Genomic DNA, 19,564 nt, shown 5'->3' on the forward strand with positions numbered 1-19,564 from the left:
ACTCGCATCCGGCCTGAGGAGACGCCGCCTTCGCCTCCGCGGCGCTGGTATTGTTTCTGTCCGGCCGCCGGGAGTGGGGCGGCGGGTGAGTGGCCACGAACGGCCGCAGGGGCTGGGATGCTGCCTGTGCCGTGGGGAGCTTCTAGCAGGCCCTCGGCTTGAGGGGAAAGGTGGACTTTGGCTCCATCCGCAGCGCCCCGTCTGGCGATGCGGGCCAAGTGGCCCCCAGGACTTGCTCCCCAAATCCTCGTCGTCGCGTCCCGGCCGTGACGGGATGTGCAGCTCCGAGAAGAAAGGGTGGGGAGTCGGGGCGGTTTGGCGATAGCACAGCGGCTTTTGCTGAGCTTCCACTACCCGGGAGCTCCGGCCGCTGGGGAAGGCTGCCCTTGGCTGTGTAGCGGGCGGTCGCTGGGTTCCCTGCATCCGCGAGGGCAGCGCCGAGAGGGTTCTTTGCTCTGTGAAGTCATTGTTTGCTAGTCCTGAAGTGGCGCGGCAGACTCCCTGGAAAGGTTTTCTGCCCTGGGGTAGGATCAGTCTTCGCCTTCCGCCTCAGATGTAGATTTTAAGGTCTTTCGAGCATTTAAAAAAAAAAAAAAAATCTGTCGAAAGTGGGAAAAGCACCCTGTGTGGTGGCATGTTCTAAGTACAATTTATAGCGTATAAAAATTATATATTATGTACGGTGGATATTTAGACTGGAAGACATATTTACACGTTTAAATTTGAGACTGACTTGATGATTTTAGTGTAACTTTCATCACCGTAAGCCTATAGATTTTTGGAGGGAGAGGGCCATTGTACTCTGAAAATACTTGTTGGATGGAGTTAGGATAAATTTCTCTCTCAGTGCTGACTCTGTAATGAAAACGGTTTGTGTATTTTTAACTCAGCTGTTCCCAATACACTGTAGCACGCCCCCCCCACCCCCCAATCTCAGAAAGAAAAAAGGAAGGGGGAAGAAGGAAAGAGAAAAAAACAGTATTTTAGGGACGGTGACCAGAATTACAACGTGCAGAAGACAGACTCCTTGTTTTAACCTAATTGTATCACAAGATTGAGAGAGAAACCTCATCCTTTGACCATGTAAAATTTCCACCTCTTTGTGTTTCTCTCATTTTCAGTGTTCCTGAAGGAGTGATTTGAACTCTGACCACTCTATGGATACATTGTTAGGTGTAAGAGTCTGGCTACTCAGAACAGACTGGTTTAGTTTAACTTTGTTCTTTTTTGCATATTAGTTTATTCTGTTGGTGAACTTCCTGAATTTTCACTTTGCTCTCATGATATAAGAAAATGTAGGTTTTCTCTTTCAGTTTGAGGTTTCCTGCCCATTGTTTCATTTAGTAAAACCAACATGCTTGACGACAAGCTTTAGGAAAGGAATTTTAACTTTATTATTTTCAACAAGAAGCATAAAAATAAGTCTTGTCTGTCTTAGCTTAGAATAGGATGTGAATAACTATTGACCTCTTGGGGATGTGAAAGTAGCATATTTTGGAGGGTCTGTTCTATTTTAGAACGATGAGGAGGAAAAAAAGTAATCCCAGTAGCACACTTATTTTGTCATGTCAAAATTAGGAATATTTGAGTTTCCAGTTACATCAGTGTTGATTCATTTCATTGCTTTTCTACAGCGCAAACATGAATGTTGGCGTTGCCCACAGCGAGGTGAATCCGAATACCCGGGTAATGAACAGCCGTGGTATGTGGCTGACATATGCATTGGGAGTTGGCTTGCTTCACATTGTTTTACTCAGTATTCCCTTCTTCAGTGTTCCTGTTGCTTGGACTTTAACAAATGTTATACATAATCTGGTAAGAATTTCACCTTGTACTAAACACTTAAAACCTTAAGGTTTAATGATTTTTCAGAGACTGGGCGGGGAAAAATGGGGAGTTATTGTTCAATGGGTAATGTTTTGTAAGATGAAAAGTTCTGGAGATGGATGGTTGTAATGGTTACATAACATTGTGAATGTACTTAATACCGTAGAACTGTACACTTAAAAATGGTTAAGATGGCGTATTTATGTTATGTGTATTTAAACAATTTTTTAAGAACCTTAAAGTTTTATATTAAAAGAAAAACACATGACTCAGTTTTTAAACAAACAGTTATATAAAATTAAACCATTTATATAGTTCAGTGATTTTTTTGTATCTATGACAGTTTTGAAAAATTCTTATCTCAAATAAGATTATATTTTTGTATCACTTTATATTTAAACATTGGACCCTTTTTATAAGACCTTTTTTTTTCTTTCTGTTTTATAGAATCTGAAAAAAAAAGTCATTTTAGCAAAAATTACAAGATGCTTTAACTCAGACTACTATAATATATTGATTAACCAGAATGCATCAGAAGTAATTATGTTTTTTGGTTAACTAGAATCTAATGAACATCTTTGGTTTAAATCCTTGTTAAGTCTTTCTAAATTGTATAAATATACTTTTCTGTTTCAGTGTAGAAATTTTGAGTTTAATCTGTCTTAAATGATTCAAAAACTTATGGTGCCTTAGCTTCTTCCTGTTAACTATTGCTTTTGTATTATATGATAGCTCTACAAAGTACCAGAGATTAGACCGAATACTCTGGAAATTGCCTATTTAAAAACAAAAAACCTGATAGTGACTTTTTTTGTCTTTCACAAACTATTAAAATAGAATGAAAGGGGAGAAATCTAGTTATTTGAGACTTTTAGTTGAATCCAGATTAACTCTATTTGTTTAAAGATATATCCAAAATGAGAAACTTAGAACTAAAACAGAAAAGTGTAGGAGAAATAGATGTTTTTTAATTAGTATGATTTATTTTAAATCTTCTGGAAAGTATATGAAGTTGGCTGTGTGTGCTCATTCGTGTCCAGTTCTTGTGACTTGGTGGTCTGTAGCCCACCAGGCTCCTCTGTCCATGGGATTTTCCAGGCAAGAACACTGGAGTGGGTTGCCATTTCCTCCTCAAGGGGATCTTCCTAATCCAGGGATCAAACCTGCATCTCCTGCATTGGCAGGCGGATTCTTTACCACTGAGCCATCTGGGAAGCCTTGAAGTTGACTGGAGAAGGACAAAGATGATGTGGTAGAAATAAATGAATGTCCAATTAGTTTATTTTATATGATAGACTTTGAAAGGAATGTTTAACACTATTTTTAAATAGTGATCTCTGAAATATTTGATGCTAGTTTTATCCCTTTTATTGGAATTCTTTTCCTTTAGCTTCCATGGGACTGCTTTTTCCTGGATATATTTTGGATCTTTCCTTTCCTACTTCCTCTTGCAGTCTTCTCTTTTCTTCACAAGTATTGCTATTACCAAGGTTTTCTTTTTCATCCCTTCTTATGATATATATTCTACCTAGGTTACTTAATCTATCTGTATTTTCAGTTTCTACCTGTTAAATGATGATGACCATGTTAATACTGCCAGATCATCTTGCACCTTAAAACCAAACAAGTTTAAATTACACTCACTCCTAATATATTCCTTGCCACCCACCACGATCTGTTTCTGGACTTTGTTCCTAATCTAATCTAAAGGTACCACTATCTGCACAGCAAGCCAAGCCACATAGCTGAATGTCAAAGGTAAAGTGATTAATACAGTGTATCATCCAAACCAAGACTGTTTTGAGAGTAAAAGAGAGCTCTAGTAATAACAACCTTGAGAGAGTAAGTATAAATCAGGATTACCCATGCAAACTAGTATATATGGTCACACTAGTCTTAGGGTAACTTTTTTTCTTTATATTCCACAGCCATTTAGTCAAAGCCCTATCCTGTTTTACTGTCTTCAGCTTGATCCTTACTGACATTGTTATAATTCATGCCCTTTTTTCCACTCAGGTAGATTACTCCTACTTGGTCTCCTTGATGCTCCTCTACTCTACTTTCCTTCATTTGAGTTTGGCAGAGTGATATTTTTAAAATTCATGTTTATTCAAGACACACTCTTAAGTCTTTCAGTGATTCTATTGCATTCATAGTAAAATGCCAAGTTCTTTGTGTGACATAGAAAACTAGTTGAAAATAGTACAGAGGCAAGAAAGAGACCCAATCTTAACACATCTCCAAACACAACTATGGTCTTAAAATAATGAAAATCATCTCTCACCTTTCTGCTTTGACTTAGGCTCTTCTTCCACTATTTTAATACCCCTCCCTCCTTCCTGCTCTGCCTGGCTGATTCCTGCTTGTCCAGGCAAACTTCTCAAGTATCACCTTTTCTAGGAAGCTACAAAATCCCCATCCTGGATTCTTTTTTCATGTGTTTATCATACTGTTATAATTAGCAGTTTATCTCGTTTCTATTTTTTAACTTCTGTATCTCTAAAGGCCTATTTAAATGTTGCTGAATAAATTATGTATGTTCTCAAATAGTTTTCCCTTCTCCAGTGGCACATGTATTAAATGAACTTAAGAAGTCATCAGCCCACTTCATGTTTTCAAGTTGGTTGACTGAGATTGAGACACAGTATCTGGCCACGGACAAAGGACGAGTAATTGAGGACACGTAGGGGAGTAAACTTCCAACTTCGTAGTCCTCTATACTAAAACCTGACTAACCAGCCATAAATGTAGCGATTACATGATTACATGATGCCAAATGTAAATTTCTTTTGATGTTAACCTACATTAAACCAATTAAAAGTGTGAAATATGTACTGCACGCTTTTTAATACTGAAAAATAGACCTAATTGTTATCCACGGTTAGAAAAAAACATGGCCTCTGTCTTTATAAACTATATATGAGAAACCTACAGGAGTTGTTTTACTCAGAGCTACAGTTCACTCTTACAAGTTCTAATACTTCACAAAGTTCTTATCCTGGCTTTTAAAATAAAAGAAAACTCTTTTCACTTTGAGTCAGTAAATATTTGTTAAGGTCTAATCATGAGCTACATACTTATTTCCCTAATTCTTTTAATGTGGGTATTAATCATCACTAAAATTTTCTAGAAAAACAATAAAAATAATGGAGTAGAAGATAAATGGTTAGATAAGATTTTTTTCATTAAAAAGAATACATAAAATAAACTGTTTGAATATTATCTTCTAGACCCTGGTGAGTGCATGTGGTTTGAAGGACATAATAAGAGAATTATTTTTTCTCTTCAATAACTTCTAATACATATATGGTGTAAAGCAGAGATTCTTAACTATTAAGGGTCACATTCTGCTGAGAATTTGAAAGCACAGAATTTCTGTTTCATAATCTCTTTTAAAACCAACATGAAAATGATTTCCTTGTGCTTACAGAATAAACATTCCTTGGTTTAATGTCATCTTGGCTTAATATCTAATAGTTGCTTTGTATGAGTCCCTGTTCCTGAGGTATTCAGGCTAGTGGGAAAACAAACAGTATAAAAATAACTTCAATATAATGTATTGTGCTATAATAAAACTATTTTCAATAAAATTCTATATATGCACATAGGGAAGAGGTTAATTAATGCTAATGTGAAGCGCTTCACTAAGGAATTATCATTGAGCTGAACCTTCAAGAATAAGGTAGTTGACAAGGTACCATCAAGGCTTTTGCTTTGCATTTCCTGTATTTCATTATACCTTTGACAGAAATTTCTGTCTTACATTGTAGTTGTTTATGCATACCTTTTTTTTTTTCCTTACCATCTCAGAAGATTGAACTTTCTCAAGGGGTTGCACATGTCTTGTTCAATTTCATATATGTATACAGGTCCTGTGTTCTATACATATTAGCCACTTATTAACCATTTGTAGATTTACATCTGGTTGAACATGAATCCATGCTTCTGTTGCTTATGTGTTATTGCAGGTAAACAACTGTTAAACTGCCTAATGGAATAACTAGGAAGTAGACCAAGCTTTAAAGAAGGGCTGTCTTAACCTATTAATAATAACGTAAAATTTCAAATCACTGAGTTTTCTATTTTTTCCATATATTTATTAAAAGTTGAAGTTAAAAATGATAATCACATCATGACTTTATTGGGTAAAACTGTTCCACAGTAATATATATGCTTTATTCTTTTACCAGTGCCGTACATGGTAATCCTGTTACCTATAAATCTAAGTGGATATCTCCAGGAAACCAAATCTAGTACACATTGTTTTTTTTCCTAATTAACCACAAAATTAGATACTTAAACGTATCACTGGCCAGAATGGCTCTTAGGAATTTTTTTTACTTTTATTTTTAAAAACTACCTTCTAAAAACACACTATTGAGTTACAGTGGTGATTTTAAAAGCAGGTTGTGTTAAACATTATTACCTAGTACATCAAACCATCTTTGTTCAGACATCTTGAAAAAGAACTAGTGAGACAAAGACTAATGTTAAGTATTTTCAAAATAATTTTCCCCTACACAGATTATAATATTTGTCAATTTATATGTTTTTATCATTATATATATATAAAGTATCATCAGACTTACTAATATAACACTCTAAACTTCCCAACACACTGGAGATAAGGTAATCCTATTTCCTAATAGGAAATGTACTAGGAAATCTAAATGTAATGATGCAAAGCTACTCTAATGGTACTTTTCACTTATTTTCAGTTTAATAAGAGATGAAAACAGGTTATTTTTGGTGGACTTTATAGTGGTTTTCACCAAATAATATTTCCATTTAAGCCCACAGAAGTCTAGTTTTACAATGAAGAAACTGGCCACAATCTTTCACAATAATATGAAATCTTAAAACTTGAGCTGTTAAGTTTATCATGCACTCTGACACAGCCTGGAACTATCTTAATGCTTAATGACAAATACTCATTTTGTATTTGATATTAACTATATACCCCCTTGCTTGTTTTTCAGGGGATGTATGTATTTTTGCATGCAGTAAAAGGAACACCTTTCGAAACTCCTGACCAGGGTAAAGCAAGGCTCCTAACTCATTGGGAACAACTGGACTATGGAGTACAGTTTACATCTTCACGGAAGTTTTTCACAATTTCTCCAATAATTCTGTAAGTAGTGGAAATTTTCAGGTATGAGGAGGTCTGGATGAGATGAAGCCATTCTTTTATTAAATTTGAAATAGAAACAGATTATTTTGTTGAAAACATCAATAAATTGTTACTTCATAGAGAATATAAAATACAGGCAAAATTTTTAACAAACTGTTAAAACTAGTTTTCACTTCAGTCAAACATATGGAGACAACATTACATGTTCCTCAGTATGCCAAGACATTCTAGAATGTACAAGTCAAATATATTCTAGTTCATTTTCTTAAGCTGCTTGCAAGAAAACTAAACACATAATCTTGTTCTGTTGTCCACTATCAGATTAATCTCCCTCAACAAAGATTTAGATGATTTCAGATGAATTTCATTGACTACCTGCCGCATTTGAATGCTCAAACTCCTTGGGAGAGAGTATGGTTTAGAGAAGACAGAAGTTAGGCTTTCATTGTAGGACAGACCTGGGTTGAATCACGTAGCTGTCACTTAGCCTGCTTGGTTTGCTCATAAATAAAATTCTAGCCAACGGTACCTAACTCAATAAAAAATGAATGAGATAATACCTATCTGTAAAGCATCTAACCTTATCTGATTTCCTCCTGCTGCTGCTGCTAAGTCGCTTCAGTCCGACTCTGTGCGACCCCATAGATAGCAGCCAATAAGGCTCCCCCGTCCCTGGGATTCTCCAGGCAAGAACACTGGAGTGGGTTGCCATTTCCTTCTCCAGTGCACGAAAATGAAAAGTGAAAGTGAAGTCGCTCAGTCGTGTCGGACTCGTAGCAACCCCATGGACTGTGGCCCACCAGGCTCCTTCGTCTATGGGATTTTCCAGGCAAGAGTGCTGGAGTGAGGTGCCATTGCCTTCTCCAGATTTCCTCCTAATATCTGATATTCAGGATCCTCCACAAGATGGTTCCTACTTTATTTTTCCTTTATGTGAATATTATACCTTAACCCAACTCCCACCTAGCCACACTCTTGTAATCAGCATTTCTTAAATATGTTTTATGTATAATCCTATTTCTGTGCCTTAGTTCAAGTCATTTTTTCCAAATGCTTTCTCCTTTCTTACCTGTCTTGTTTTTCTTTCAAGATTTAAATTGTGACCGTCTCAGTGAGGTCTTTTCCTTAGCAACCAACCTTCAGTGAAATGCTCTGCTTTGAACTTCCATAGTAGTAGTTATATATCCCTTATTTATGCCACTTTATATTATTTCTCTATTATTTTATTTCTGCAAAGAATTTATAAGTGCATACAGTGCTTTGAATTCTACACTCAGATGCTTGCATACGATAGATATTTCACATATATCCCAATCACTTACCCAATCACAAAGAATATATATAATTACATATCCATTATAGAATCAGTGTGGTCTGCAGTAACTGTAAAGACTTCTTAGAGGCATTGTTGTTGGTCAGTTGCCAAATCGCGTAAAGCTCTTCGCAACCCCATGACTGCAGCATATCAGGCTTCTCCCTCACCATCTCCCGGAGTTTACTCAAACTCAGGTCTGTTAAGTCAAGGCATTAGAAGCCCTTAAAATGGAACTTAAGGTAGGTTAGGTGGTACATTGATGTTTAAGATAGGGAAGGCATTTTCAAAGAAAAGAATGAAGTAATCATAAAGTGGTAGATTTCTTTTTCCTTATGTAGATTTCGTTCCACATAAGAGGAAATTTTTTAAGTTTTTAATTATTTTAGCCTGACATCAAAAGAAAAATATGTATGGTCTAACAAAGATTAATGCAATAACAAGAATAATGGCTATTCAGAGAGCCCTAAATTTGTATTTTAGCTCTGCTGCCCTCTAGCTATCTGACTTTCAGCCATATTCTTGAAAGTCTCAGTGTCCTCATCTATAACATGTTGAAGATTGCATTATAATACGGTTGACCATTGAATAATGTGGGGCTTATGTGTGCCTAGCTTCAGTATAGTTAAAAATCTGGAGTATAACTAGTCAGCCTTCTATATCAAGTACAGTACAATGCTTTATTATTTACAGTCTATATCCTATTTATATTAGGATACTCTTTTGGTGGCTTCTTGATATATCTTCATTCTGACGTACCCTTGGGTCAAACTTGGGCATTCTGAATTGATGATTTATGGTCTTAAAGGTGGCTTAGGCTTCTGAAAACAAATTCTCAGATATTGGATATCCTGAATATATACACTCAGATGTTCAGTTATAGAAAAACAGCTGGAATCTTACAGTAATATCTTTCAAGTTGCCAATTATACTGGTTATATACCTGTTCAACTACAGTATGGAAAAAAGAACATCAAAAGGGCAATCAAGTATTTGTTTGCTTTCAAAGATGGCTATTATAAATTATACTAATGCACTAATACCCTGTTTTTCACAACTTTACAGCAGTGGCTTTTAACCTTTTGGTGGGTCACAATGAACCATTTGAGAATATGATGGATGCTTTGAATCTGGATCTTCTCTTTAGATATATACACATTAATACAAAACTATACCTAAAGCTTCAAGAAGCATACGAACCCTAGTTTGAAAGCCTTCTGCTTTAAGGGATGCTAAGTAGTAACTGTCTTCCATTAAATACATTTTACACAATTGCAAAAATGCAAAATGTGCATATATGCCTCTATTCAACCAATGTTTCAGTCTCAATTAAAATTAATTTAGGCCCCCAAACTAAAGTGTTTGCTCTTGTTCTAGTGCTCAAAAAACAAAATGGTTCTACTTTTAGGTATTTATGTTTCAGTGGCCTTTTTCCCACCTTCAAATATTTAAAGATTTCTAAGCAATTTCACTTTTATATATTTTATATATATATATATATATATATATATATATATATTCTTAACTTTTGTTTCTACAGATATTTTCTGGCAAGTTTCTATACGAAGTATGATACAACTCACTTCATCCTAAACACAGCTTCTCTCCTGAGTGTGCTGATTCCCAAAATGCCACAGCTACATGGTGTTCGGATCTTTGGAATTAATAAGTATTGAAATGTTTTGAAATGGAACAAAAAGTTTTACAGCTACCAAGTTTTCTGTAAGGAAGGAGTGGTTAGTAAACTGCATAATGTGAAATGAGAGGTAGCTACATTAGAAGGCCAGTTGCTAGTTCGTCATAGGCTATTTTGAAGTGCAGATTCTTCCAGGAAGATGCCTCTGTTTAATGCACCTGGTATCTTTCTGAAGAGAGGCTTTATGGGCAGGCTGGGCAGGCCCAGCTTATAAGTTAAATGGCTGTAATGTAAGGGTGTAGTAGATAAATCCAAGGAAGTAGAGATCAGAAACTAAGTCTGGCTTAGCTTAGAATGAATGGGCATTATGTTCGGAGAAGAAAATTTTCAATCATTCAGTCATGGTCAGTTTAAGCCGACTTACATGTAAACCAGAATCATCTCTTTACAAGTTTATTATAAATTGTTTTTATTACCATACATATTCCTCTTGTGTTATATAAGAGGATATATATCCTTTGTTTTATACAAACCAATTCCTACCTTATGAACTTTTTTGGTTTTGCAGGCTCAACATTGTTTGATAAATGACTTTTATTTTTACATTTATTACTGAGTTCATGAAAGTTCACTTTCATGACTGATTGATGATAGAAGATAGTCAGGCATCTTAGAAGCAGCCTCTTAGCTGGCCTTCTAATTTTGGAATAGAGTGGGTTTTGCTGCCTTTCCAGATACAAGGCTGCTAAACCAATTAAGAAAATAATTTATTTTTCGTAATTAAAGTATATGGTAACTTAAAGTCTCTGCTTATTTGGTGGAGCAATTTAATTGTTGCCGTCTGCCATTCTTTAGTAAAGAAAATTAAAATGGACAACTACCTAGCCAACCTGTGACCTGGCAGAAACTGCTTCTCTAGTAATAGTATCAGAGTATATAATGGAGTCTTCTTGTAGCAGGTCTGCAGTGAAAGAGAACATCATCTTTTCTTAGTCCTCCTGCTCTCAATCCCCATCGTTTACCCATTCGTATTTTACCTTTCAATATGTGAGTCTTAGTGTAGATAACTCAAATTTCCAAAGCAGCAACCATATTGAATTTTTGTCCCATAGAGAAGCTTTCTATAGTTGCTAACATTAATTCCAAGAAATAACTATATGCTACTTTGAGAAGTAAACATGTCAAAAAAAAGTTCTGATATGGAATAAAACTGAAAAACCTAGTAACATTTGTAAGCAAGAGTGAGTATAAAGAATTATAAAACCAACTTAAAAGTCAGTTTGTTTCAAACTGACTCTTAGGGGGATTGATCATTGTTTTATATTTTAAAAGTGTTGAGTTTAGAAATCAGTTGTATGATAATGCCTTTGTATGTTTGTATTTTTAAATAACCAGTAATCTATACTTTAATAAAATTTTTCTTCGGTGTAAGGTTATTGCAAAAGCTTCTAAACTCGGTCATTAAATTATGCTTAAATTTTTTGTTTTAAGCAACTGAATTTGTAAAAGTGAAAGTGTTAGTGGCTCAGTGGTCTCTGACTTTTTGCAACCCTGTGGACTATAGCCTGTCAGGTTCCTCTGTCCATGGAATTCTCCAGGCAAGAATACTGGAGTGGGTAGCCATTCCCTTCTCCAGGGGATCTTCCCAACCCAGGGATTGAACCTGGGTCTCCCACACTGCAGGCAGATTCTTTACCATCTGAGCCACCAGGGAAGCCCTTCTAAAATTAAGGCACCTAAGAAGTATTCTTTCATTTTTCTTCATTTTAAAGTTTATCTCAAAAGGCTTAAACTTTTTTCCACAGACTTCAGAGACAGAAATCTGCCTCTGATACAGGTCTTCTGCTGTTTCCGCTACTTTAGCCCTTCAGTGTGTTAAAAGATATTTATTCAATAGATATTTGAAGACCCATTCCATTGTAGGAACTATTTTAGGTATTGTGGGTACAGTTTGTAGCAAGACAAACCAGATCCTTTCCCCTATGTGCCTACATTCAAGTTGGAGAACAGATGAGTAAACAAATACATATTATTTTACATAGTGATAAATGCTATGGAGGGGTGGGGGGTGGGGGGGGGTAAACCAGTAAAAGGCAGGGGAGCCTGCCTCAGAAAAGTCTTCCATAAAGATCCTAACTAATGCAACATTTAGACAGAGACTTTCCTGATGTAAAGGAGCAAGCAATACAAAGATCGGCTTTCAAGTACTGGTGATGGCAGGTACTAAGGCTCTGGGGCAGGGAGGAGGTGGTATGTTTGAAGGACAGTCACTGTGCCTGGAAAGGAGTAATAAGCAACAAGGATAAGAATGGTACCAAATGAGTTCAGAGAAGTAGGTAGGGGTCGACCAAGGTAAAGAGCAAATTTTATTCTAAGCCTGACAAAGCCATGAGAGAGTTTTGCACAGGAGAGTAAAGGGATCTGGGTTTTTGTGGTGGTTTGCGTGTGTGTCTGTGAAGGTCACTGGCTAATATTGGAAATAAACTGTAAGGGAATGGGAAGCAGGGAGAACAGTTGGGAAGCTACTACAGGCAAGAGGTAGCTCAGACTAGGGAATTAGCTGATGCAGTGGTGAGAAGTGGTAAAATATGGGATACACTTAGCAAGTACAATTCACAGAACACTGATACAATGAAAGTAAGTTGGAGGAAGGGAACTAAAATAACTCATAGTTTTTTAGCCTTAACACCTAGGTGAGTGGTTGAATGGTAAATAAGAAAACCGTTCCTAATTTCACAAATTTGTACAGTTTAGTGTAAGATAAAACTTTTTTAAACATAATCTATAATGACTATTATTTGGAATAAAATCAACTGCTATGCTATACTTGCTCCTAATTTCAAGTCAGGACACACAATACCAATTTCTAAATAGGTCTGAGTTGAGAAATGCTGCTAATTTTAGCATGCACTGGTGACTCCTGACTGCATCGGTTATTCCTTTGGAGTTCCAATGGTGGTGGTTTATTTCCTTCATTCCTTCTACATGTATTTACTGGAATTCTTTTGTAAGGAAGATTTTCCCCTTCTCTCCCATTTATTCACTCATTTATATTACGAGCTCATGGATGTTTTATTGTTTGTTTGTAATCTATTATAACGATTAATTTGTTGCTCAAATTGTCCTCCAGCTTTGACCAATGCGAGTTTCCACTGGAACATCCAAAGTTAACCCCTGTATTCTTTTCACTTGCCCCATTTTTCATTTTTGTTTTTAAGCATAGAATGGTATTTGTTAGGTTTATGTCACTATTGTCTGTTAAACTAGAAAGATCTTGAGGGGCATAGCTGTCTCCTTAACTAATATCTATGTGAGTTAGCCTTACAAAACTATATGATGCCAAGAGTTGGAAAAGACCTTAGATGCTGTGTAATTCAGCCTTACCCTTTAGGTTCAGTTTTCATTGACCACCACGCCTCTGTTCAGTCCTGTGTTGGCACTAATAAAGGAGGACTTAAAAAATACAAGGCTGCATTTTTGCAATGGAATTTATAACCTGTTTTACATTTAGCCAAAATGTAATGCTTATTCCACATAACTTTTCAGCTTTTAAACTGTTACCAACAGCACTGAATAAATAGTACCAGAGCGCTCACCATTTTCCATTATGATACGGTTTTAAATTTTTCCCACTGTCCTGATAATTCTGCTCTAAGTCGCAGTTTATTATATATCACACTGAGGCAACTACAGATGTGATGTCACTCCAACAGTACCGCTTCCCTTGTTCTGGATACTCTTTATTCTTAATGGAGCATATTTTAGCTGTTTTGAAAGTCGCATATCACTGATTCACTTGATGGTCACTAAAATCTCCGGTCCCAACGTGCAGTGCTGTTCAGTGATGGTTTTCCCTTTGTGTACTTACTTAATGGATTTATCTATATTCCTATAGATCCCCATGTTGTTGGATTTTAACCTGTTGATTCATCTTGTTTAGCTGATGTTGAATCTTATGCAATATATTTCTCTTCTGTCTCCTATATTAATCTGTGTGTGTGCGTGCGCACGCTCAGTCATGTCCTACTCTTTGCAGCCCCATAGACTGTAGCCTGACAGGCTCCTCTGTCCATGGAATTTCCCAAGCAAGAATACTGGAGTGGGTTGCCATTTCCTCCTCCAGGAAATCTTCCTGACCCAGGGATCAAACCTGTGTCTCCTGCATTGGCAGGCAGGTCTTTACCACTGAACCACCAGGGAAGCCCTATATTAATATGTATCACTAGTAAATACGACTCCAAAATATCCTCATGCAAAAGACAAATGCAGCAACTCAGCATAGACCAATGCAGTTTAATATTCTTTCCAACAGGACAGAAAAGTGTAATTCCCTAGACAGTTACATGTATATTACATATTGGTGTTGGAAGTGTAAACAAATTAGTACTGGGGAGACAGGTCTAGGTTTAAAAGAAAAAACAAAAAGCAATTTTTGAATAGCACTGGGCCAAGAAGTAAGGTAGGTAAGAGGATAGCAGAGATAAACACCTTCATTTTGCTTGATGTCAAAAAGTGAGATGTCTCAGATTTCTATTTCACTCCATAATTACAGTTCCAGTTAAAAACGATACAGCAGGTAGTTTGTTACGGGGAGTTTACAAGTTTTTGTCTAGGGCTTCCCTGGTGACTCACTGGTAGAGAATCCACCTGCCAATGTAGAAGACACAGGTTCGATCCTTGATCTGGTAAGATCCTACATGCAACAGAGCAACTAAATTTTGCCCCACAACAAGAAAAGCCATCACAATGAGAAGTCTGCACCACAACTACAAGTAAGCCCGTGCAGCAACAGAGACCAGCACAGCCAAAAATAAATGATTTGTTAAAGTTTTTGTTTAGCTACAAGTGAATTAATTCATAAGAATTATAAACATCAAACTTACAACACTGAATATTTGGGTATACAGTACACAGCTCAACTGAAGGGTGATACTTTAGCTCTTAAATTGGGTCTTTGGTTCACAGAAGTTGATTATATTATTTTTGACACTTTCATAATTAAAATATTTCATAATTTAAAAGTTAATAATAAATTTGGATTTTATGTTCAGCATAGTATAATTCTATTTTTTGACTCATTCAAGCCTTTAATAAACTAATGCTTATGAAAGGGACTCAATCTGTAGCTCTAAAGATCTATGTAATCTCAAGTTAGCACATAAGCTAGTTTTGTTACTATGACATTTAACTGCATAATTACATGGATAAAAATCTCAAATTCAATAATTGACAGAAACATTATTAATGCTTAGAATGAACTCTTTAAAATATGAAAGGAATTTTACAATATAAATTTTCTGAATTTCCAATTACGTTGTTGTTCAGTCACTTAGTCTTGTCCAACTCTGTGACCACATGAACTGCAGCACTCCAGGCTTCCCTGTCCTTCACTGTCTCCAGAGTTTGCGCAAACTCATGTCCATTGAGTTGGTGATGACATCCAACCATCTCATCCTCTGCCACTCCCTTCTCTTGCCCTCAATCTTTCCCAGCATCGTGGTCTTTTCCAGTGAGTTGGTACTTCACATCAGGTAGTTACAGATTTTTTGACACTTTTAAAAAGTTACAGATTTTGGAAAATTGTTATTTTGACCATATTATAAAGAAGATAAGCATGCATCATTTTATTCATTTTATAGTTTTCCAAATGAGAACAGAAGAGCCAGGTGATTCACTGGCTATTGCCCAGGAAAATACCAGTATACCAGCTACTACATGAAATCTTGATACAGTGGTCCTGCTTTGAAAGGTGTCCCTCCTTTGAGTTACCAAACCCGTGCTTCTATCATGGCATTTAATGGTCCCAGGGAGTTTAGGGGAGCAACAAAGAGATTCACCCTCTCCATCTCCTGCCAAAAAGCACAGACTCCACACACTTGAAAAATAAGATTACCTGAGTCTGTTAGTTTCTCAAAAAGTTAAACAGAATTACCATATGATCCAGCAATTCCACTTTGGGGTATATACTCCAAAGAAGTGGAAGCAGAGATGTGAAAAGATACTTGTACAACTCATGTTTATAGGAGCACTATTCACAATAGTCACAAGGTGTAGGTGGCTGAAGTGTCTGTCCATTGACAGTAATGCATAAACAAAACATGGTTTATATACACAGTGGAATGCTATTGAGCTTTAAAAGGAAATTCTCACATATGCTACAACACTGGATGAACCCTGACATTAATGCTAAGTGAAATAAGCCAGTTACAAAAGGACAAGTACTGTGTGACCTAGAGTATGAGGCACCTAGAGTATTCAAAGTCATAAAGAGAATGGCGGTTGCCAGGGGATGGGAAGAAAGGGAAATAGTGTTTAACGGATAGTTTCGGCTGGGGAAGATGAAAGAGTTTTGGAAATAAGATGGTAGCGATGGTTGCACAACAATGTGAATGTATTTAATGCCACTGAACTGTACACCTTAAAATGGTTTTTCTAACACTTTAACATGATTTTTTAAAAAAACAGTAAATTTGTGATACAAGCATCATGGTTCAGCAAACAAAATAAAACATGTTCCAAAGATGAGACCTGCCTGATGGATGGTATTGCTGCTGCTGCTAAGTCGCTTCAGTCGTGTCCGACTCTGTGCAACCCCATAGACGGCAGCCCACCAGGCTCCCCCATCCTCGGATTCTCCAGGCAAGAACACTGGAGTGGGTTGCCATTTCCTTCTCCAATGCATGAAAATGAAAAGTGAAAGGGAAATCACTCAGTGATGTCCGACTCTTAGCGACCCCATCCATGGGATTTTCCAGGCAAGAGATGGATGGTATTACCATTAATTAAAGAACGTAAAGTGAAAGTGTTAGTTGCTTAGTTGTGTCTGACTCTTTGCTTACAGACCTCATAAACTGTAGCCTGCCAGGCTCCTCTGTCCATGGGTTTCTCCAGGCAAGAATACTGGAGTGGGTAGCCATGCCCTTCTCCAGGGAATCTTCCGAACCCAGAGATGGAACCTGTGTCTCATGTCTCCTGTCTGAGCCACCAGGGACGCTGTGATGAAAGAATGTTCCACATCAAAAAAGATATTTGTTAGCAAATAAAGGCAAATGACTTTTTTTTTAAGCACAATTCAACCTATGAAGAACATAAGACAGGTATGTGACTCAAGTGGAAAGGGGTGCATCAAGCCTGAAATATTAGCCATTAAAAGCACCAAACTCATTTCTATTGCTTCCATTCCATTATGCCAAACAATCTGGTTATAATTTGGATCTGGCTTTCATTGTAATTTGATCAACACAGAAAAGGTAAGGATCAGCAGGCTCTAGGATCAGCTATCCTAGACCCTTCATCATTTCTCTTAATACATTAGTACTATGGTTTTTACATAGCAGTTTATTAGCAAATTGTGTGACTCAGCACTCGAGTCCAATCACTTCTAGACCTGATAAACTGATTTCAACCCTAAAAAAGAATCAGATGTTGAAACCCAAGAAGCACACTATGGTCCTGCTAAACTGTGGATAAATCTGTGGCAAGTTGTCCCCTTCCCCAAGTGACTCTCCTCTCTTAATGCACATTTTCCATAATGCTGAATTGTCATTGCCTATTATCAGACCTATGGGGCTTCCCTGGTAGCTCAGTGGTAAAGAATCTGCCTGCCAATGCAGGAGATGCCAGTTCAATCCCTGGGTTGGAAGATATGCTAGAGTACGAAATGGCAACCCACTCCAGTATTCTCACCTGGAAAATTCCATGGACAGAGGAGCCTCACAGGCCATGGGTCTCAGAGTCGGACACAACTGAGCATGCACATACGTTAGACTCCATTCCTTGAAAATAGAAAATGGATATTTTATCTTTTATCCTTAACAACTGGTAAACTGACTAGAAAAAGGAAAGAACCCAATAAAGATGTGATATGTGAAAATCCAATTTAGTATGACAATTAATAAAAATTCTTCTATATAAAGTTTTCCTCTAAAGTTTACAAGTGGAAAGCTAAGCAATACCAGAGAATGTGAACATACTTATAATTCCAAACTCAATTCATGTTGCAGTTACAGTGGTTAGGCCATGTTTTCTTGAGAATGCCCATGAGAGTGGCATTCAAACCATATAATGTGATCTGCGTGAAAGCCCAGACAAGCCCCAGAGAGCGTACGTCTTTCCCCCAATAACTTCTCCAGTATAATAAAGAATATGGAAGAATCATACTTTCACTTGCCAAATATCTAGGACTGGTGTAAGTGCCATTCTTTCCACTACCCATATTCTTCCTGTTGTTGTTCAGTCTAAGTCATGTCCAACTCTGCTACCCTATGGACTATAGCCTACCAGGCTCCTCTCTCCACAGGATTTTCCAGACAATACTGGGGTGGGTAGCTATTTTCTTCTCCAGGGCATCTTCCCAACCCAGGGATCTCTTACCTTGAGATGAGGAGCCACTGAGCCACCAGGGAAGCCCCAAATTCCTTCCTAACGTCCTTAAGTTCCGCTCTTTCACCTAATGCAGCATTCAGACTCAACAGCAGAGTACCCAGATAAGGAGTGCCGTAATAAGGTATCTATTGATACAACCAAACACAGCAGTGATAACTCTGACAACACAGGAGAGCACTGGGATAATGTAATTCAAGCTGCAAGAAAAACACCACCAGATGTGAACGATTTTATGTTCAGCATAGATCCCAGTGTATAAGAGAAAATAATTCCTGGCCTATCATATGCAATCAGGATGACATTATTCTTTAACCTTTAGGTCTTAATTTTTCTTTTTTCCTCTTTTTGGGTCAACAACACATCCTAGGGAAAATATGAGCTATTTAATGTTCTATCAGTTAAGAGAACAGACTCCAGGGCAGATGGCCTGACTTCTAATCCTAGTTCTGCATTTACTGTGTAACCTGCAAATCACCCAAACTCTGTTTTCCAGTTGTCTCATATGTAAAATCAGGACAGTAACTACGTCATGGGGTTGTTATGAGGATTAAATAAATCTTCAACAGTGCCTAGCGCACAGTAAATGCCACTTTATTGTTAATTATGTTTATTATTGTCATACGTAAATGAAATTTTTGATAAACATTAAGTTCTACCTTAAAAATTCTTAGTAAATGCTGATAATCATAAATTTCATACCTGGTAATTATGAATTACATATCTGCCACTAGACCATAACTGTGACTTTCCCTACCTCATACCAAGACCTTCACACCAAGAAAGGCACAAACTTGTGCCAGCCCTGACCAGCTTTGAATTTATAAAGACCTTGCGGTAAAATCTTAATGCCTCTCAGGGAAGAAGAAAGAATAGATTCGGACAAAGCTATTCAAATGGTAATAAGTTCACTTACGAATAAAAACAAAAAAAGACTGAAGGAGGTTAAAGAATAGGAGTACATACTATGCTGAAGATTGCCTCCAGAGTAAGCAAACACCATACTTTTCTCACAGTGGCGTCCAAATTCCAGCCTAAGGCAAAAAAAATTTTTTTCTTTTACTGTAGCATACGTAGTGTTTAGAACTAAATGCTACGTAGTCGAATCTGTGCTCTCGTAGCCGAATCTGTCTCCGCTGTATCAGTAGCCATGTGACCTTGCAGACGTCTTACGTACAAGTCTGGGAGAATTGCTTGAGCGCACGCAGAGCATTTAGGGAAAAGACAGCCTTTGCGATGGTACTTATTCTGAGTGACGCCCTCGGGGAAACGGCTC

At 37.2% G+C, this 19,564-nt stretch overlaps 2 protein-coding genes and 1 long non-coding RNA gene across 9 annotated transcripts in view; 2 read left to right on the forward strand and 1 right to left on the reverse strand.

Moving 5' to 3' along the window:
* On the forward strand, positions 1 to 11,350 carry ORMDL1 (ORMDL sphingolipid biosynthesis regulator 1). Of its 3 annotated transcripts, none has more exons than XM_042243633.2 (4): positions 1 to 297; positions 1,635 to 1,815; positions 6,807 to 6,958; positions 9,811 to 11,350. In XM_042243633.2, the coding sequence occupies exons 1-4, from the start codon at positions 275 to 277 to the stop codon at positions 9,944 to 9,946; spliced, it is 492 nt and encodes a 163-aa protein (XP_042099567.1). In that variant the 5' UTR covers positions 1 to 274; the 3' UTR covers positions 9,947 to 11,350. The 3 variants fall into 3 exon arrangements, with proteins under 3 accessions (XP_042099567.1, XP_004004552.1, XP_004004554.1); XM_004004503.6 differs by having other exon boundaries at positions 1 to 85; XM_004004505.6 differs by having other exon boundaries at positions 1 to 47.
* OSGEPL1 (O-sialoglycoprotein endopeptidase like 1) overlaps positions 6,844 to 19,564 on the forward strand; it is a 24,809-nt gene continuing 12,088 nt past the window's right edge. For all 3 annotated transcript variants that reach the window (XR_009599297.1, XM_060409632.1, XM_060409633.1), the window contains exon 1: positions 6,844 to 6,958. The gene's annotated coding sequence lies outside the window, so the exon portion shown is untranslated. The remainder of the gene's footprint in view (positions 6,959 to 19,564) is intronic.
* On the reverse strand, positions 14,180 to 19,448 carry LOC132659192 (uncharacterized). 3 transcript variants are annotated; one of them, XR_009599300.1, is made up of 3 exons: positions 19,255 to 19,448; positions 17,593 to 18,488; positions 14,180 to 16,899 (listed from the first exon to the last, which is right to left on the reverse strand). It is a non-coding gene; the product is annotated as an uncharacterized LOC132659192 (long non-coding RNA). The 3 variants fall into 3 exon arrangements; XR_009599299.1 differs by having other exon boundaries at positions 14,180 to 15,458; positions 16,750 to 16,899; positions 17,593 to 19,448; XR_009599298.1 differs by having other exon boundaries at positions 17,593 to 19,448.

Source organism: Ovis aries, chromosome 2, assembly GCF_016772045.2.
Source record: "Ovis aries strain OAR_USU_Benz2616 breed Rambouillet chromosome 2, ARS-UI_Ramb_v3.0, whole genome shotgun sequence".
Classification (NCBI taxonomy): domain Eukaryota; kingdom Metazoa; phylum Chordata; class Mammalia; order Artiodactyla; family Bovidae; genus Ovis; species Ovis aries.

Coding starts and splice junctions, on each gene's coding strand:
- ORMDL1 (XM_042243633.2), top strand. CDS start 275: ATGTGCAGCTCCGAGAAGAAAGG. Junction 298..1,634: donor TGCAGCTCCGAGAAGAAAGG/GTGGGGAGTCGG, acceptor GCTTTTCTACAG/CGCAAACATGAATGTTGGCG. Junction 1,816..6,806: donor CAAATGTTATACATAATCTG/GTAAGAATTTCA, acceptor CTTGTTTTTCAG/GGGATGTATGTATTTTTGCA.